This window comes from Pseudoliparis swirei, chromosome 6 (genome assembly GCF_029220125.1).
Source record: "Pseudoliparis swirei isolate HS2019 ecotype Mariana Trench chromosome 6, NWPU_hadal_v1, whole genome shotgun sequence".
In the NCBI taxonomy this organism is placed as follows: Eukaryota; Metazoa; Chordata; class Actinopteri; order Perciformes; family Liparidae; genus Pseudoliparis; species Pseudoliparis swirei.
Genome location: NC_079393.1, coordinates 466,675 through 489,147, shown reverse-complemented (window position 1 = coordinate 489,147; position 22,473 = coordinate 466,675). Strand labels below are relative to the sequence as shown.

The window sequence follows — 22,473 nt, the reverse complement described above, 5'->3', positions numbered from 1 at the left end:
TATCGTCTTGTTTACAGAGTCCAAACTCAATAGTGAAGAAATAACACTGAGAATATAAAGAAATACATATCAGAGAATATAATAAATATATCAGAGAATATAATAAATATATATCAGAGAATATAATTAATATATCAGAGAATATAATAAATATATATCAGAGAATATAATAAATATATCAGAGAATATAATAAATATACATCAGAGAACATAATAAATATATATCAGAGATTATCATAAATATACATCAGAGATTATAATAAATATACATAAATATACATCAGATAATATAATAAATATACATCAGAGATTATAATAAATATACATCAGAGATTATAATAAATATACATCAGATAATATAATAAATATACATCAGAGAATATAATAAATATACATCAGAGAATATAATAAAATATATATCAGAGAGTATAATTAATATATCAGAGAATATAGTTAAATATATCAGAGAATATAGTTAAATATACCAGAGCATATAATTAAATATATATCAGAGAATATAATTCAATATTGGAGGGAAATTCATCTAGCTGTCGATGTTTTATATGACGGCGGTATGTGCTCCTGTGTGAGCTGGGTTGTGTTGGCTTGAGACTTAGTTTTGGTTTTATTCATGCTGTGATTTAGTTTTTCGTTTTATATATTGTCTGTCACTGTTTTATGTTTTATGTTGTATTGTATAAACTTTGTGTGACGTGCTGCTGCTGCTGTTTTAGCCAGGACACTCTTGTAAAGGAGATTTTTAATCTCAATGAGGCATTTCCTGGTTAAATAAATATATACCAAGGTGCTCTACTGTGCTGCGATGTATTTAATTATATTCTCGAATATATATTGAATTATATTGTCGGATATATACAGGACTGTCTCAGAAAATTAGAATATTGTGATGAAGTTCTTTATTTTCTGTAATGCAATTAAATAAACAAAAATGTCATGCATTCTGGATTCATTACAAATCAACTGAAATATTGCAAGCCTTTTATTCTTTTAATATTGCTGATTATGGCTTACAGCATAAGAAAACTCAAATATCCTATCTCTAAATATTAGAATATCATGAAAAAGTATACTAGTAGGGTATTAAACAAATCACTTGAATTGTCTAATTAACAAAAGAAACACCTGCAAGGGTTTCCTGAGCCTTGACAAACACTCAGCTGTTATACATCTTTTTTTTGACTTGGTCTGAGGAAATAGTAACATTTTATGAGATAGGATTTTAGAGTTTTCTTAGCTGTGCCATAATCAGCAATATTAAAAGAATAAAGGCTGCAATATTTCAGTTGATTTGTAATGAATCCAGAATGCATGACATTTTTGTTTTTTTTATTGCATTACAGAAAATAAAGACCTTTATCACAATATTCTAATTTTCTGAGACAGTCCTGTATATATATATATCCGACAATATAATTCAATATATATTCGAGAATATAATTAAATACATCGCAGCACAGTAGAGCACCTTGGTGGAATATGTATATAACTAATATACATATTCCTGACACGTGTCACCTGACACCCCATGAGGAACAACATGAACTTACTGTGGCCAGTTTCTGAACGTCCTCATCAGAAGCTCCCAGAGACGCCAGGCCGATCTCCTGAGAGAACTGAGCGAACTTGGGGTCCGCCAGCAGAGGAACGTGACCCAGCAGCTCGTGGCAGGTGTCTCTGCAACACACAGAAGAGCTCTTATTGTGAAGGAGTCAGAAACCTTTTGTTTAGAGAAGAAGCTCTTATTGTGAAGGAGTCAGAGACCTGCTGCCAGAGAGGAAGCTCTTATTGTGAAGGAGTCAGAGACCTGCTGCCAGAGAGGAAGCTCTTATTGTGAAGGAGACAGAGACTTGCTGCCAGAGAGGAAGCTCTTATTGCGAAGGAGTCAGAGACCTGCTGCCAGAGAAGAAGCTCTTATTGTGAAGGAGACATAGACCTGCTGCCAGAGAGGAAGCTCTTATTGTGAAGGAGTCAGAGACCTGCTGCCAGAGAAGAAGCTCTTATTGTGAAGGAGTCAGAGACCTGCTGCCAGAGAGGAAGCTCTTATTGTGAAGGAGACAGAGACCTGCTGCCAGAGAGGAAGCTCTTATTGTGAAGTGTTGGGGGGAATCATATAACCTTGGTTGAACTTAGAGTGAGCCAGCATAAATAATGATGTCCCTTGCTATGACTGTTATGTAACAGATGTTCTCCTGGACTACGATCCCTTGTTATCTGGTGCGGTCGGGTCACCGTCACCTTGATCCAACCAGAGTCAATCATGTGCCCGGCTCTTCAAATAATTGATGTGATTGGTTAAAAGGTCTGATGGGAGGGGCTAAATATACACAACAAATATGTGCTACATATTCTAGAAGGAGGAGGAGGAGGAGGAGGAGGAGGGGGGGAGGAGGAGGAGCAGGAGGAGGAGGAGAAGGAGGAGGAGCAGGAGGAGGAGCAGGAGGAGGAGGAGGAGGAGGAGGAGGAGGGAGGGAGGAGGAGGGAGGAGGAGAGGAGGAGGAGGAGTAGGAGGAGGAGAGGAGGAGGAGCAGGAGGAGAAGGAGGAGGAGCAGGAGGAGGAGGAGGAGGAGCAGGAGAAGGAGGAGGAGGAGCAGGAGGAGGGGGAGGAGGAGCAGGAGAAGGAGGAGGAGGAGCAGGAGGAGGGGGAGGAGGAGTAGGAGAAGGAGGAGGAGGAGCAGGAGGAGGAGACTCACGGCTCTGGCGTGTACAGCGGGTCGGTGCTGTGCCTGACGTACTGTGTGCAGTTGAACACGCGGTACGCCAGAGCGGACAGGAAGTCCCTGGGGGACAAGTAGCCGGCCACAGGGCGCAAAGTGAAGCCTGAACGCCCTGAAACACAGAGGACACAGGCTGAGGACACAGGACACAGGAGGACACAGAGGACACAGGCTGAGGACACAGGACACAGAGGACACAGGACACAGAGGACACAGGCTGAGGACACAGGACACAGAGGACACAGGCTGAGGACACAGGACACAGAGGACACAGGCTGAGGACACAGGACACAGGAGAACACAGAGGACACAGGACACAGAGGACACAGGACAGAGGACACAGGCTGAGGACACAGGACACAGGCTGAGGACACAGGACACAGAGGACACATGCTGAGGACACAGGACACAGAGGACACAGGCTGAGGACACAGGACACAGGACACAGGCTGAGGACACAGAGGACACTGGCTGAGGACACAGGACACAGAGGACACAGGACACAGGACACAGAGGACACAGGCTGAGGACACAGGCTGAGGACACAGGACACAGGCTGAGGACACAGAGGACACAGGTTGAGGACACAGGACACAGGCTGAGGACACAGAGGACACAGGACACATGCTGAGGACACAGGACACAGGCTGAGGACACAGGACACAGAGGACACAGGCTGAGGACACAGGACACAGGAGGACACAGAGGACACAGAGGACACAGGCTGAGGACACAGGACACAGAGGACACAGGACACAGAGGACACAGGACACAGAGGACACAGGCTGAGGACACAGGACACAGGACACAGAGGACACAGGCTGAGGACACAGGACACAGAGGACACAGGCTGAGGACACAGGACACTGAGGACACAGGCTGAGGACACAGGACACAGAGGACACAGGACACAGAGGACACAGGCTGAGGACACAGGACACAGGACACAGGCTGAGGACACAGGACACAGAGGACACAGAGGACACATGCTGAGGACACAGGACACAGAGGACACAGGCTGAGGACACAGGACACAGGCTGAGGACACAGGACACAGAGGACACTGGCTGAGGACACAGGACACAGAGGACACAGGACACAGAGGACACAGGCTGAGGACACAGGACACAGGCTGAGGACACAGAGGACACAGGTTGAGGACACAGGACACAGGCTGAGGACACAGGACACAGAGGACACAGGACACATGCTGAGGACACAGGACACAGAGGACACAGGCTGAGGACACAGGACACAGAGGACACAGGACACAGGCTGAGGACACAGGACACAGAGGACACATGCTGAGGACACAGAGGACACAGGACACAGGCTGAGGACACAGGACACATGACACAGGACACAGAGGACACAGGCTGAGGACACAGGACACAGGCTGAGGACACAGAGGACACAGGACACAGGCTGAGGACACAGGACACAGGCTGAGGACACAGAGGACACAGGCTGAGGACACAGGACACAGAGGACACAGGCTGAGGACACAGAGGACACAGGCTGAGGACACAGGACACAGGCTGAGGACACAGAGGACACAGGACACACGCTGAGGACACAGGCTGAGGACATAGGACACACACTGAGGACACAGGACACAGGACACAGGCTGAGGACACAGGCTGAGGACACAGGCTGAGGACACAGGACACAAGCTGAGGACACAGGCTGAGGACACAGGACACACACTGAGGACACAGGCTGAGGACACAGGCTGAGGACACAGGCTGAGGACACAGGACACACACTGAGGACACAGGCTGAGGACACAGGACACACGCTGAGGACACAGGCTGAGGACACAGGACACAGGCTGAGGACACAGGACACAGAGGACACAGGCTGAGGACACAGGACACAGGCTGAGGACACAGGACACAGAGGACACAGGACACAGAGGACACAGGACACAGGACACAGAGGACACAGGACACAGGCTGAGGACACAGGACACAGAGGACACAGGCTGAGGACACAGGACACAGAGGACACAGGCTGAGGACACAGAGGACACAGGCTGAGGACACAGGACACATGACACAGAGGACACAGGCTGAGGACACAGGACACAGAGGACACAGGCTGAGGACACAGGACACAGAGGACACAGGCTGAGGACACAGGACACATGCTGAGGACACAGAGGACACAGGCTGAGGACACAGGACACAGGCTGAGGACACAGGCTGAGGACACAGGACACACACTGAGGACACAGGCTGAGGACACAGGACACAGGCTGAGGACACAGGACACACACTGAGGACACAGGACACAGGCTGAGGACACAGGACACACTGGGGACAGGCTGAGGACACAGGCTGAGGACACATGCTGAGGACACAGGACACACACTGAGGACACAGGCTGAGGACACAGGACACAGGCTGAGGACAGGGACTGCCACGCTGAGGACAGGCTGAGGACACAGGACACACGCTGAGGACACAGCCTGAGGACACACACACACACTGAGGACACAGGCTGAGGACACAGGACACACGCTGAGGACACAGGCTGAGGACACAGGACACAGGCTGAGGACACAGGCTGAGGACACAGGACACACACTGAGGACACAGGCTGAGGACACAGGCTGAGGACACAGGACACACACTGAGGACACGCACACACACTGAGGACACAGGCTGAGGACACAGGACACACACTGAGGACACAGGACACACGCTGAGGACACAGGCTGAGGACACAGGACACACACTGAGGACACAGGACACAGGCTGAGGACACATGACACAGGCTGAGGACACAGGCTGAGGACACAGGCTGAGGACACAGGCTGAGGACACAGGACACACACTGAGGACACAGGCTGAGGACACAGGACACAGGCTGAGGACACAGGCTGAGGACACAGGACACAGGCTGAGGACACAGGCTGAGGACACATGCTGAGGACACATGCTGAGGACACAGGCTGAGGACACAGGACACAGGCTGAGGACACAGGCTGAGGACACAGGACACAGGCTGAGGACACAGGACACAGGCTGAGGACACAGGACACACACTGAGGACACAGGCTGAGGACACAGGACACAGGAGCACCTCTGAGGAACAGGGACACGTCCTCCAGCTGCGGGATGTTGTCGTCACGGTAACCACAGTCCTGCCTGAGCAGCGGCAGGTTCTGCAGGTACTCTCTGCAGGCGTGAGTCGGGTACAGCCGGGTCAGCTCCCTGAAGACCACGCCCCACGTGCTCACCTCCTCCGGGGTGTACTCGACACGAGGGATGGGCTGCCCGCTGGGGAGGAGACGACACGAGGGCCCAGAGCGTCACATCGAAGGGCGAGGTGAGGAAGAGGAAGAGGAAGAGCTCCTCCAGGAAGACATTCTGATACTCACAACCTGTAACTCATGGCCACTTCCACAAAGTATTTCCTCCTCTCACGGTAAACTTCATCCTTAAAGCCCTGCAGGGGGTCAGAGGTCAGAGGTCAGTGGGGTGGGTCAACATTCTGTCCCTCCCAGAGACCAGGATGCATCATGACGTCACATGACCAGGAGGAGGAGTCACCGGGTGGTCTGCGTCCAGCTCCGAGCCGTACATCAGCACCCGGTGGGAGCACTGGTCCAGCTCCGAGATCTTCATCGGGAACCAGGGCACCTCGTCATCGTCTGGGGATGGAAATACAGCCACAGGTCACCACAGGTACCCTCTACCTGTGACCAGGTCACCACAGGTACCCACTTCCTGTGACCAGGTCACCACAGGTACCCTCTACCTGTGACCAGGTCACCACAGGTACCCTCTACCTGTGACCAGGTCACCTTAGGTACCCACTACCTGTGACCAGGTCACCTTAGGTACCCTCTCCCTGTGACCAGGTCACCACAGGTACTCTCCTCCTGTGACCAGGTCACCACAGGTACCCCTGACCCTGTGACCAGGTCTCCACAGGTACCCTCTCCTGTGACCAGGTCACCACAGGTACCCTCTCCTGTGACCAGGTCACCACAGGTACCCACTACCTGTGACCAGGTCACCACAGGTACCCTCTACCTGTGACCAGGTCACCACAGGTACCCTCTACCTGTGACCAGGTCACCACAGGTACCCACTTCCTGTGACCAGGTCACCTGAGTACCCTCTACCTGTCCACAGGTGTGACCAGGTCACCTGGTACCTCTACCTGTGACCAGGTCACCACAGTACCCTCTGCCTGTGACCAGGTCACCACAGGTACCACTACCTGTGACCAGGTCACCACAGGTACCCTCTACCTGTGACCAGGTCACCACAGGTACCCCACCTGTGACCAGGTCACCACAGGTACCCCTCTACCTGTGACCAGGTACTGCCTCTCCCCTGTGACCAGGTCACCACAGGTACCCTCTACCTGTGACCAGGTCACCACAGGTACCCCTCCCTGTGAGGTCTTACAGGTATTGGGCCTCTGCCTGTGACCTACCTGTGACCAGGTCACCACAGGTACCTCTCCTGTGACCAGGTCACCACAGGTTCCTCCTACCTGTGACCAGGGTCACCACAGGTACCCTCTACCTGTGACCAGGTCACCATCACCACTCTACCTGTGACCAGGTCACCACAGGTACCACTCCTGTGACCAGGTCACCACAGGTACCCCTCACCTGTGACCAGGTCACCACAGGTACCCTCTGCCTGTGACCAGGTCACCACAGGTACCTCTCCCTGTGACCAGGTCACCACAGGTACCCTCTACCTGTGACCAGGTCACCACAGGTACCCTCTACCTGTGACCAGGTCACCACAGGTACCCTACCTGTGACCAGGTCACCACAGGTACCACTACCTGTGACCAGGTCACCACAGGTACCCTCTACCTGTGACCAGGTCACCACAGGTACCCTCTGCACCTGTGACCAGGTCACCACAGGTACCTCCCTGTGACCAGGTCACCACAGGTACCCTCTACCTGTGACCAGGTCACCACAGGTACCCTCTACCTGTGATCAGGTCACCACAGGTGCCCTCTAACTGTGACCTGGTCACCACAGGTACCCTCTACCTGTGACCAGGTCACCACAGGCCTCTACCTGTGGTGCCACCCAGGCCCACTGTGACCCAGGTCACCACAGGTACCCTCTACCTGTGACCAGGTCACCACAGGTACCCTCACCTGTGACCAGGTCACCAGGTACCCTCTACCTGTGACCAGGTCACCAGGTACCCTACCTGTGACCAGGTCACCACAGGTACCTCCTCTACCTGTGACCAGGTCACCACGCCCACTACCTGTGACCAGGTCACCACAGGTACCACCTGTGACCAGGTCACCACAGGTACCCTCTCCTGTGACCAGGTCACCACAGGTACCACTACCTGTGACCAGGTCACCACAGGCCTCTACCTGTGACCAGGTCACCACAGGTACCCTCTCCTGACCAGGTGCCACAGGTACCCTCTACCTGTGACCAGGTCACCACAGGTACTCCCTGCCTGTGACCAGGTCACCGGTACCCTCTGCCGGTCACCTGCCTGTGACCAGGTCACCTGTGACAGGTCACCCTGCCTGACCAGGTCACAGGTACCCACTACAGGTACCCTCTACCTGTGACCAGGTCACCTTAGGTACCCACTACCTGTGACCAGGTCACCACAGGTACCCTCTACCTGTGACCAGGTCACCTTAGGTACCCACTGCAGACCAGGTCACCACAGGTACCCTCTCGGCCAGGTCAGGTACCCTCTGCCTGGCCAGGTCACCTTAGGTACCACTACCTGTGACCAGGTCACCACAGGTACCCTCTACCTGTGACCAGGTCACCACAGGTACCCTCTACCTGTGACCAGGTCACCACAGGTACCCTCTACCTGTGACCAGGTCACCACAGGTACCCTCTCCCTGTGACCAGGTCACCACAGGTACCCACTACCTGTGACCAGGTCACCACAGGTACCCTCTACCTGTGACCAGGTCACCACAGGTACCCTCTACCTGTGACCAGGTCACCACAGGTACCCTCTACCTGTGACCAGGTCACCACAGGTACCCTCTCCCTGTGACCAGGTCACCACAGGTACCCTCTACCTGTGACCAGGTCACCACAGGTACCCTCTACCTGTGACCAGGTCACCACAGGTACCCACTACCTGTGACCAGGTCACCACAGGTACCCTCTACCTGTGACCAGGTCACCACAGGTACCCTCTACCTGTGACCAGGTCACCACAGGTACCCTCTACCTGTGACCAGGTCACCACAGGGTACCCTCTACCTGTGACCAGGTCACACAGGTACCACTACCTGTGACCAGGTCACCACAGGTACCCACTACCTGTGACCAGGTCACCACAATTTTCCTCTGCACCGGCCAGGTCACCACCTACCTGTGACCAGGTCACCACAGGTACCCTCTCCTGTGACCAGGTCCACAGGTACCCTCCCTGTGACCTGGTCCACAAACCCTAGGTACCCTCTACCTGTGACCAGGTCTACAGGTACCCTACCTGTGACCAGGTCACCACAGTCTCTGTGACCAGGTCACCACAGGTACCCTCTGCTGACCAGGTCACACAGTACCCCTCTCCCTGTGACCAGGTCACCACAGGTACCCTCTACCTGTGACCAGGTCACCACAGGTACCCTCTCCCTGTGACCAGGTCACCACAGGTACCCTCTACCTGTGACCAGGTCACCACAGGTACCCTCTCCCTGTGACCAGGTCACCACAGGTACCCTCTCCCTGTGACCAGGTCACCACAGGTACCCACTACCTGTGACCAGGTCACCACAGGTACCCTCTACCTGTGACCAGGTCACCACAGGTACCCTCTACCTGTGACCAGGTCACCTTAGGTACCCTCTACCTGTGACCTGGTCACCACAGGTACCCTCTCCTGTGACCAGGTCACCACAGGTACCCTCTCCCTGTGACCAGGTCACCACAGGTACCCTCTACCTGTGACCAGGTCACCACAGGTACCCTCTCCCTGTGACCAGGTCACCACAGGTACCCTCTACCTGTGACCAGGTCACCACAGGTACCCTCTCCCTGTGACCAGGTCACCACAGGTACCCACTACCTGTGACCAGGTCACTCAGGTACCTGTGACCAGGTCACCACAGGTACCCACTACCTGTGACCAGGTCACCACAGGTACCCTCTACCTGTGACCAGGTCACCACAGGTACCCTCTCCCTGTGACCAGGTCACCACAGGTACCCTCTACCTGTGACCAGGTCACCTCAGGTACCCTACCTGTGACCAGGTCACCTTAGGTACCCTCTCCCTGTGACCAGGTCACCACAGGTACCCTCTCCCTGTGACCAGGTCACCACAGGTACCCTCTCCCTGTGACCAGGTCACCACAGGTACCCTCTCACTGTGACCAGGTCACCACAGGTACCCTCTCCTGTGACCAGGTCACCACAGGTACTCACCACCTGTGACCAGGTCACCACAGGTACCCTCTCCTGTGACCAGGTCACCACAGGTACCTCTACCTGTGACCAGGTCACCACAGGTACCCTCTCCTGTGACCAGGTCACCACAGGTACCCACTACCTGTGACCAGGTCACAGGTACCAGACCAGGTCACCACAGGTACCTCTACCTGTGACCAGGTCACCACAGGTACCTCTACCTGTGACCAGGTCACCACAGGTACCCTCTCCTGTGACCAGGTCACAGGTACCCTCTCTCCTGTGACCAGGTCACCACAGGTACCTCTCCCTGTGACCAGGTCACCACAGGTACCCTCTACCTGTGACCAGGTCACCACAGGTACCCTCTCCCTGTGACCAGGTCACCACAGGTACCCACTACCTGTGACCAGGTCACCACAGGTACCCTCTACCTGTGACCAGGTCACCACAGGTACCCACTACCTGTGACCAGGTCACCACAGGTACCCTCTCCCTGTGACCAGGTCACCACAGGTACCCACTTCCTGTGACCAGGTCACCACAGGTACCCTCTACCTGTGACCAGGTCACCACAGGTACCCACTACCTGTGACCAGGTCACCCTCACCTGTGACCAGGTCACCACAGGTACCACTACCTGTGACCAGGTCACCACAGGTACCCTCTACCTGTGACCAGGTCACCACAGGTACCCCTACCTGTGACCAGGTCACCACAGGTACCACCACTGCCTGTGACCAGGTCACCACAGGTACCCTCACCTGTGACCAGGTCACCACAGGTACCACTACCTGTGACCAGGTCACCACAGGTACCCTCTACCTGTGACCAGGTCACCACAGGTACCCTCTACCTGTGACCAGGTCACCAGGTACCCTCTCCTGTGACCAGGTCACCACAGGTACCCTCTACCTGTGACCAGGTCACCACAGGTACTCCTCCTGTGACCAGGTCACCACAGGTCCCTCTACCTGAGGTCACCACAGGTACCCTCTCCCTGTGACCAGGTACAGGTACCACCCTCTACCTGACCAGGTCACCACAGGTACCCACTGCCTGTGACCAGGTCACCACAGGTACCCACTACCTGTGACCAGGTCACCACAGGCCCTCTCCTGTGACCAGGTCACCACAGGTACCCACTACCTGTGACCCCTCTACCTGTGACCAGGTCTGCACAGCCTCTACCTGTGACCAGGTCACCACAGGTACCCTCTCCCTGTGACCAGGTCACCACAGGTACCCACTACCTGTGACCAGGTCACCACAGGTACCCTCTACCTGTGACCAGGTCACCACAGGTACCCTCTACCTGTGACCAGGTCACCACAGGTACCCTCTCCCTGTGACCAGGTCACCACAGGTACCCTCTACCCATGACCAGGTCACCACAGGTACCCTCCCAGGTCACCTGAGTACCTCCTGTGACCAGGTCACCACAGGTACCCTCTGCCTGTGACCAGGTCCCACAGGTACCCCTCTACCTGTGACCAGGTCACCACAGGTACCTCTACCTGTCTTCACCACAGGTACCCTCACCTGTGACCAGGTCACCACAGGTACCCTCTCCTGTGACCAGGTCACCACAGGTACCCTCTACCTGTGACCAGGTCACCTGAGTGACCAGGTCACCACAGGTACCCTCTACCTGTGACCAGGTCACCACAGGTACTCCCTCTACCTGTGACCAGGTCACCACAGGTACCCTCTACCTGTGACCAGGTCACCACAGGTACCCTCTACCTGTGACCAGGTCACCACAGGTACCCTCTACCTGTGACCAGGTCACCACAGGTACCCACTACCTGTGACCAGGTCACCACAGGTACCCTCTACCTGTGACCAGGTCACCACAGGTACCCTCTACCTGTGACCAGGTCACCACAGGTACCCACTACCTGTGACCAGGTCACCACAGGTACCGTCTACCTGTGACCAGGTCACCACAGGTACCCTCTACCTGTGACCAGGTCACCACAGGTACCCACTACCTGTGACCAGGTCACCACAGGTACCCTCTCCCTGTGACCAGGTCACCACAGTGCCCTCCCTGTGACCAGGTCACCACAGGTACCCTCTCCTGTGACCAGGTCACCACAGGTGCCACTGCCTGTGACCAGGTCACCACAGGTGCCCCCTGTGACCAGGTCACCACAGGTACCCCACCTGTGACCAGGTCACCAGGTACCCACTCTACCTGTGACCAGGTCACAGGTACCCTCTACCTGTGACCAGGTCACCACAGGTACCCTCACCTGACCAGGTCACCACAGGTACCCTCTCCTGTGACCAGGTCACCACAGGTACCCTCTACCTGTGACCAGGTCACCACAGGTACCCTCTACCTGTGACCAGGTCACCACAGGTACCCTCTGTGACCAGGTCACCACAGGTACCCTCTACCTGTGACCAGGTCACCACAGGTACCCTCTCCCTGTGACCAGGTCACCACAGGTACCCTCTACCTGTGACCAGGTCACCACAGGTACCCTCTACCTGTGACCAGGTCACCACAGGTACCCTCTACCTGTGACCAGGTCACCACAGGTACCCTCTACCTGTGACCAGGTCACCACAGGTACCCTCTCCCTGTGACCAGGTCACCACAGGTACCCACTACCTGTGACCAGGTCACCACAGGTACCCTCTACCTGTGACCAGGTCACCACACAGGTGCCCTCCCCTGTGACCTGGTCACCACAGGTGCCCTCTACCTGTTGTGACCTGGTCACCACAGGTACCCTCTCCTGTGACCAGGTCACCACAGGTACCCACTCCCTGTGACAGGTCACCACCTACCTGTGACCAGGTGCCACCTGTGACCAGGTCCTGCAGTACCTCTCCCTGTGACCAGGTCACCACAGGTACCCTCTACCTGTGACCAGGTCACCACAGGTACCCTCTCACCTGTGACCAGGTCTACTGGTACCCTCTGCCTGTGACCAGGTCACCACAGGTACCCTCTCCCTGTGACCAGGTCACCACAGGTACCCACTACCTGTGACCAGGTCACCACAGGTACCCACTACCTGTGACCTCTGCCTGTGACCAGGTCACCACAGGTACCATCTACCTGTGACCAGGTCACAGGTACCCACTACCTGTGACCAGGTCACCACAGGTACTCTACCTGTGACCAGGTCACCAGGTCACCACAGGTGCCCTGTGACCAGGTCACCACAGGTACCTCTCACCTGTGACCAGGTCACCACAGCTGTGACCAGGTCACCACAGGTACCCTCTACCTGTGACCAGGTCACCACAGGTACCCTCTACCTGTGACCAGGTCACCACAGGTACCTCTACCTGTGACCAGGTCACCACAGGTACCTCTCCTGCCTGTGACCAGGTCACCACAGGTACCTACCTGTGGTCACCACAGGTACCCCACCTGTGACCAGGTCACCACAGGTACCCTCACCTGTGACCAGGTCACCACAGGTACCCCCACCTGTGACCAGGTCACCACAGGTACCCACTACCTGTGACCAGGTCACCACAGGTACCCTCCCTGTGACCAGGTCACCACAGGTACCACTACCTGTGACCAGGTCACCACAGGTACCCACTACCTGTGACCAGGTCACCACAGGTACCTCTACCTGTGACCAGGTCACCACAGGTACCCTCTACCAGGACCAGGTCACCACAGGTACCCTCCTGTGACCAGGTCACCAGGTACAGACCAGGTCACCAGGTGCCTCTACCTGTGACCAGGTCACCACAGGTACCACTCCTGTGACCAGGTCACCACAGGTACCCCTCCTGTGACCAGGTCACCACAGGTACCCCTCTACCTGTGACCATGTCACCACAGGTACCCTCCTGTGACCAGGTCACCACAGGTACCCACTACCTGACCAGGTCACACAGGTACCACACCTGTGACCAGGTCACCACAGGCAGGTACCCACTACTGTGACCAGGTCACACAGGTACCCACTACCTGTGACCAGGTCACCACAGGTACCACTACCTGTGACCAGGTCACCACAGGTACCCTCTCAGACCAGGTCACCACAGGTACCCACTACCTGACCAGGTCACCACAGGTACCTCTCCCTGTGACCAGGTCACCACAGGCCTACTCTGTGACCAGGTCACCACAGGTACTCTCTACCTGTGACCAGGTCACCACAGGTACCCGGTACCACAGGTACCCTACCTGTGACCAGGTCACCACAGCACCACTACCTGTGACCAGGTCACCACAGGTACCTCTACCTGTGACCAGGTCACCACAGGTACCACTACCTGTGACCAGGTCACCACAGGTACCTCTACCTGTGACCAGGTCACCACAGGTACCCACCACCTGTGACCAGGTCACCTTAGGTTCCACTACCTGTGACCAGGTCACCACAGGTACCACTACCTGTGACCAGGTCACCACAGGTACCCTCACCTGTGACCAGGTCACCACAGGTACCTCTACCTGTGACCAGGTCACCACAGGTACCCTACCTGTGACCAGGTCACCACAGGTACCCTCTACCTGTGACCAGGTCACCACAGGCCCCTCCCTGTGACCAGGTCACCACAGGTACCCCCACCTGTGACCAGGTCACCACAGGTACCTCTACCTGTGACCAGGTCACCACAGGTACCCTCCTGTGACCAGGTCACCACAGGTACCACACCTGTGACCAGGTCACCACAGGTACCTCCACTGTGACCAGGTCACCTTAGGTACCCACTACCTGACCAGGTCACCACAGGTACCACTACCTGTGACCAGGTCACCACAGGTACCCTCTCCCTGTGACCAGGTCACCACAGGTACCCACTACCTGTGACCAGGTCACCTTAGGTACCATCTCCCTGTGACCAGGTCACCACAGGTACCCACTACCTGTGACCAGGTCACCACAGGTACCCTCTACCTGTGACCAGGTCACCACAGGTACCCTCTCCCTGTGACCAGGTCACCACAGGTACCCCACCAGACCAGGACCAGACCAGGTCACCACAGGTACCTCCACCTGTGACCAGGTCACCACAGGTACCTCTCCTGTGACCAGGTCACCACAGGTACCCTCTACCTGTGACCAGGTCACCACAGGTACCCTCCCGATGTGACCAGGTCACCACAGGTACCCTCTCACCTGTGACCAGGTCACCAGGTACCTCTACCTGTGACCAGGTCACCAGGTACCCACTACCTGTGACCAGGTCACCACAGGTACCCACTACCTGGGACCAGGTCACCACAGGTACCTCTACCTGTGACCAGGTCACCAGGTACCACTACCTGCAGGTCACGACCAGGCACAGCTCTCCTGTGACCAGGTCACCACAGGTACCCCTCCCTTTGACCAGGTCACCACAGTTACCACTACCTGTGACCAGGTCACCTTAGGTACCCACTACCTGTGACCAGGTCACCACAGGTACCCTCTACCTGTGACCAGGTCACCACAGGTACCCTCTACCTGTGACCAGGTCACCACAGGTACCCACTACCTGTGACCAGGTCACCTTAGGTACCCACTACCTGTGACCAGGTCACCACAGGTACCCTCTACCTGTGACCAGGTCACCACAGGTACCCTCTACCTGTGACCAGGTCACCACAGGTACCCTCACCTGTGACCAGGTCACCACAGGTACCCACTACCTGTGACCAGGTCACCACAGGTACCCTCTACCTGTGACCAGGTCACCACAGGTACCCTCTACCTGTGACCAGGTCACCACAGGTACCCTCTACCTGTGACCAGGTCACAGGCCCTCTACCTGTGACCAGGTCACCACAGGTACCCTCTCCCTGTGACCAGGTCACCACAGGTACCCTCTACCTGTGACCAGGTCACCACAGGTACCCTCTACCTGTGACCAGGTCACCACAGGTACCCACTACCTGTGACCAGGTCACCACAGGTACCCTCTACCTGTGACCAGGTCACCACAGGTACCCTCTACCTGTGACCAGGTCACCACAGGTACCCTCTACCTGTGACCAGGTCACCACAGGTACCCTCTACCTGTGACCAGGTCACCACAGGTACCCTCTCCCTGTGACCAGGTCACCACAGGTACCCTCTCCCTGTGACCAGGTCACCACAGGTACCCTCTCCCTGTGACCAGGTCACCACAGGTACCCTCTACCTGTGACCAGGTCACCACAGGTACCCTCTACCTGTGACCAGGTCACCACAGGTACCCACTACCTGTGACCAGGTCACCACAGGTACCCACTACCTGTGACCAGGTCACCACAGGTACCCACTACCTGTGACCAGGTCACCACAGGTACCCTCTACCTGTGACCAGGTCACCACAGGTACCCACTACCTGTGACCAGGTCACCACAGGTACCCTCTCCCTGTGACCAGGTCACCACAGGTACCCACTACCTGTGACCAGGTCACCACAGGTACCCTCTACCTGTGACCAGGTCACCACAGGTACCCTCTACCTGTGACCAGGTCACCACAGGTACCCTCTCCCTGTGATGGGTAGAGGGGTACTGGACTCACCTGCCTCTGCAGACCACAGGTGTGCCGGTGTGTTGACGGACACGACCTTGACGTGACCTCTGAGGTGCCGCAGCAGCTCCTCAAACTGCTGGGCGCTGCAGCTGCAGTCGACGTAGATCTGGACCTCTCCCGGGTCGCCGCTCGCCGCGCGGGACTCGATGTGGCTCAGGTTCACCTGCTTCTCCTGCCGAGCACAGAGCGGTGAGCGGCCGCTCTACCCGCGAGCGGCCAGCGGGGGGGCGGGGCGCTCACCTGGAACAGCTGCAGGGCTTTGACCAGGCAGCCCACCTCGTTCTTCAGGGACAACACCAGCGCCGTCTTCCCACAATGCTCAGCGGCGCCGCGGTCCGGCAGCTCGCTGATGGGACAGAAGGACGGACGCCTGGACTGCAGGGGACACGCGACATGATGACATCATCCACACGCTGAGCCCTCATGATGACATCATCCACACGCTGAGCCCTCGTGATGACATCATCCACACGCTGAGCCCTCGTGATGATGACATCATCCACACGCTGAGCCCTCATGATGATGACATCATCCACACGCTGAGCCCTCGTGATGATGACATCATCCACACGCTGAGCCCTCGTGATGATGACATCATCCACACGCTGAGCCCTCATGATGATGACATCATCCACACGCTGAGCCCTCGTGATGATGACATCATCCACACGCTGAGCCCCTCGTGATGACATCATCCACGCGCTGAGCCCTCGTGATGATGACATCATCCACACGCTGAGCCCTCGTGATGACATCATCCACACGCTGAGCCCTCGTGATGATGACATCATCCACACGCTGAGCCCTCGTGATGATGACATCATCCACACGCTGAGCCCCTCGTGATGATGACATCATCCACACGCTGAGCCCTCGTGATGATGACATCATCCACGCTGAGCCCTCATGATGACATCATCCACACGCTGAGCCCTCGTGATGATGACATCATCCACACGCTGAGCCCTCGTGATGATGACATCATCCACACGCTGAGCCCTCATGATGATGACATCATCCACACGCTGAGCCCCTCGTGATGATGACATCATCCACACGCTGAGCCCTCGTGATGATGACATCATCCACACGCTGAGCCCCTCGTGATGATGACATCATCCACACGCTGAGCCCCTCGTGATGACATCATCCACGCGCTGAGCCCTCGTGATGATGACATCATCCACACGCTGAGCCCTCGTGATGACATCATCCACACGCTGAGCCCCTCGTGATGACATCATCCACACGCTGAGCCCTCATGATGACATCATCCACACGCTGAGCCCCTCGTGATGACATCATCCACACGCTGAGCCCTCGTGATGATGACATCATCCACACGCTGAGCCCTCGTGATGACATCATCCACACGATGAACCCCTGTCTATGTGAGAGTGCAGGAGAATGAAGAGGAAGAAGAGGAGGAGGAAGAGCAGGAGGATGAAGAGCAGGAGGAGGCTGAAGAGTAGAAGGAGGCTCAAGAGCAGGAGGATGACGAACAGGAAGAGGAAGGAGGAGGAGGAGGAGGAAGAGGAAGAAGAAGGAGGACGACGAACAGGAAAAGGAAGAGGAAGAAGAAGGAGGAGGAAGGAGGAGGAGGAAGGAAGAGGAAGAAGGAGGATGAACAAGGAGGAGGAGGAAGAAGGAGGAGGAAGAGGAAGAAGAAGGAGGAGGTGGAAGGAGAAGGAGGAGGATGAACAAGGAGGATGATGAACAAGGAGGAGGAGGAAGAAGAAGAAGAAGGAGGAGGAGAAGGAGGATGAGGAGGAAGAAGGAGGAGGAGGAAGAAGGAGGATGAGGAAGAATAAGGAGGAGGAAGAACAAGGAGGAGGAAGAAGGAGGAAGAACAAGAAGAAGGAGGAGGAGGAGAAGAAGGAGGAAGAAGAAGAAGAAGAAGAAGGAGGAGAGGAGGAGGAGCAGCAGCTCACCATGCGGCCCCCGGTGTGCTGCTGCTGGTGGAACATGGCTGAGTCCAGCGACAGGCCCCTCCGGGCCCAGTACTGGCTGGAGAACATCATCATGGCGGGCTGCATGCGGGGCCGGGCGGGGGCCCCCGGGGGGCCGGGCTGGGCGGAGGCCCCCGGGGGGCCGGGCCGGGGCCCCTTGACGTGGGCCGAGGCCATGGGGAACCAGTGTGTGTAGGAGTACCAGGGCTCCAGTCTGCTGCTGCTGCTGCTGCTGCTCACACTGAGGCTCCGGCACAGCGCCTCTTAAGGCAGGCGGAGGCCCCGCCCCCTGGCCCGCCCCCTCCCTGGCCCCGCCCCCGGCTCCTCTCTCAAGACGCTTTATAATCACAGAGATCGGAAACAACCAGGAGAGATAACGTGTTACACAGGAGGAACTACACACGCGTGTGTGTGTTGACGTGTGTGTGTTGACATGTGTGTGTTGACGTGTGTGTGTGTTGACGTGTGTGTGTGTTGACGTGTGTGTGTGTGTGTGTTGACGTGTGTGTGTGTTGACGTGTGTGTGTGTTGACGTGTGTGTGTTGACGTGTGTGTGTGTTGACGTGTGTGTGTGTGTTGACGTGTGTGTGTGTTGACGTGTGTGTTGACGTGTGTGTGTTGACGTGTGTGTGTTGACGTGTGTGTGTGTGTTGACGTGTGTGTTGACGTGTGTGTGTGTTGACGTGTGTGTGTTGACGTGTGTGTGTTGACGGTGTGTGTTGATGTGTGTGTTGACGTGTGTGTGTGTGTGATTGTGTGTGTGTAAAAGTGTGTGTGTTGACATGTGTGTGTGTGTTGACGTGTGTGTTTGATGTGTATGTATATATGTATGTGTGTATATATTGTGTGTTGACGTGTGTGTTGATATGTGTGTTGATGTGTGTGTGTTGATTACGGTTGTGTGTGTTGATGTGTGTTGACGCGTATGTGTGTGTGTGTTGTGTATGTGTGTGTGTTGATGTATGTGTGTGTTGACGGTGTGTATATATGTTGACGGTGTTGTGTGTGTGTGTGTTGTTGTGTGTGTGTGTTGACGTGTGTGTTGTTGTGTGTGTGTGTATGTGTTGATGTGTATGTGTGTTGACGTATGTGTGTTGTGTAATATGTGTGTGTTGACGTGTGTGTGTTGACGTGTGTGTTATGACGGTGTGTGTATATATGTGTGTGTTGACATGTGTGTTGACGTGTGTGTGTATATGTGTGTGTGTGTGTGTTGTATGTGTGTGTGTGTGTGACGTGTGTGTGTGTGTGTGTGTGTGTGTTGACGTGTGTGTTAGCGTGTGTGTTGACATGTGTGTGTTGACGGTGTGTGTATGATGTGTGTGTGTTGTGTGTTGATATGTGTGTGTTGACGTGTGTGTTGACGTGTGTGTGTTGACGTGTGTTGACGTGTGTGTGTTGACGTGTGTGTGTTGACATGTGTGTGTGTTGACGTGTGTGTGTTGACATGTGTGTGTGTTGACGTGTGTGTGTGTGTTGACATGTGTGTGTTTTGACGTGTGTGTTGACGTGTGTGTGAGTGACAGCCGTCTCCATGGTGACCGATGCAGACTCGATAAGCTCCGCCTGCTGCTCTTTCATTTCCTGTTTGACAGGAAATGAAAGAGCAGCAGCTGCTTTGTTCTCTTCCTGAAGCTTCATGAGCAGATTGCAGGTGGTACCTTCCTCCTCCTCCTCCTCCTCCTCTCAACTCCAAATGTCTCCCATCAAAGGAGGAGGTGAAGTGACATTTAAAGGCGAACATCTCTTCAGTCAAACATTTCTACAGAATAAAGTAATGTTTCACATTTTCATAAATATACAAATATCTGTGATTATATTATATTTATATATCTGTGATTATATTATATTTATATATCTGTGATTATATATATCTGTGATTATATATTTATATATCTGTGATTATATTTATATATCTGTGATTATATTATATTTATATATCTGTGATTATATTTATAAATCTGTGATTATATTATATTCATATATCTGTGATTATATTTATATATCTGTGATTATATTATATTTATATATGTGATTATATTATATTTATATATCTGTGATTATATTTATATATCTGTGATTATATTCATATATCTGTGATTATATTTATATATCTGTCATTATATTATATTTATATATCTGTGATTATATTATATTTATATATCTGTGATTATATTATATTCATAAAACTGTGATTATATTATACAGGACTGTCTCAGAAAATTAGAATATTGTGATAAAGTTCTTTATTTTCTGTAATGCAATTAAAAAAACAAAAATGTCATATATTCTGGATTCATTACAAATCAACTGAAATATTGCAAGCCTTTTATTTTTTTATATATTGCTGATTATGGCTTACAGCTTAAGAAAACTCTAAAATCCTATCTCATAAAATTTTAATATTTCCTCAGACCAAGTAAAAAAAAAGATTTATAACAGCTGAGTGTTTGTCAAGGCTCAGGAAACCCTTGCAGGTGTTTCGAGTTAATTAGACAATTCAAGTGATTTGTTTAATACCCTACTAGTATACTTTTTCATGATATTCTAATATTTAGAGATAGGATATTTGAGTTTTCTTAAGCTGTAAGCCATAATCAGCAATATTAAAAGAATAAAAGGCTTGCAATATTTCAGTTGATTTGTAATGAATCCAGAATGCATGACATTTTTGTTTTTTTAATTGCATTACAGAAAATAAAGAACTTCATCACAATATTCTAATTTTCTGAGACAGTCCTGTATTCATATATCTGTGATTATATTTATATATCTGTGATTATATTATATTCATATATCTGTGATTATATTATATATCTATATTATATTTATATATCTGTGATTATATTATATATCTGTGATTATATTATATTAATATATATCTGTGATTATATTATATTAATATATATCTGTGATTATATTATATTCATATATCTGTGATTATATTTATATATCTGTGATTATATTATATTCATATATCTGATTATATTATATTCATATATCTGTGATTATATTATATTCATATATCTGATTATATTATATTCATATATCTGTGATTATATTATATATCTGTGATTATATTATATTCATATATCTGATTATATTATATTCATATATCTGTGATTATATATGATTATATTATATTCATAAATCTGATTATATTATATCTGTGATTATATTGTATTCATATATCTGTGATTATATATGTGATTATATTTATATATCTGTGATTATATTATATACATAAATCTGTGATTATATTATTTTCATATATCTGTGATTATATTATATACATAAATCTGTGATTATATTATATTCATATATCTGTGATTATATTATATACATATATCTGTGATTATATTATTTTCATATATCTGTGATTATATTATATTCATATATCTGTATGAAGGATTGAATGTGTGATCTCACATCCTGATCCTGAGTCGGGTCTCAGACCAGCAGCTGAGACAGACCTCTTGGTCCTGGTCTCCTCCTATATATAATATATAAATAAAACAGGTTAATTTTCTTTTAGACTGAATTCACTGATCACAGTTCAACATGTTGATTAATTCTTCTTTAATTCCATGTTGGATGATTAATACTGGAGGAGGACCTGGAGGAGAACCACTTCCTCTGCAGCTCCATCCAGACCTCCGAGTATGTTGGTCTGTCTCTATCCCGCTGAGGTCCGTATGTCCAAAGAGGGCGGTTCCCCCAGTGGACACTGAAGGAACTGTTCAGAGAAGACAGCAGCTGATTGGCTCAGAGGCGTCCTCTCGAACAGCTGTTAGACACTTCAGAACCAGAACCGGTGCAGATGGTTTTTCAGAGAAGGAAGAATGAATATTTATGGGTACAAGAACAAAAAAAGATTCTGAATAATCTTCCTCTTTTTACACGGGT

At 52.4% G+C, this 22,473-nt stretch overlaps 1 protein-coding gene across 1 annotated transcript; it reads right to left on the bottom strand.

Moving 5' to 3' along the window:
* Positions 1-2,707: 2,707 nt before the first annotated feature.
* LOC130195809 (tryptophan 5-hydroxylase 2-like) lies at positions 2,708-19,252 on the bottom strand. Its single transcript, XM_056417523.1, has 7 exons — positions 18,550-19,252; positions 16,859-16,993; positions 16,607-16,790; positions 6,293-6,393; positions 6,121-6,188; positions 5,823-6,019; positions 2,708-2,847 (listed from the first exon to the last, which is right to left on the bottom strand). Exons 1-7 carry the CDS (start codon positions 18,742-18,744, stop codon positions 2,708-2,710), a joined length of 1,020 nt encoding a protein of 339 aa, XP_056273498.1. The 5' UTR covers positions 18,745-19,252.
* Positions 19,253-22,473: the final 3,221 nt, after the last annotated feature.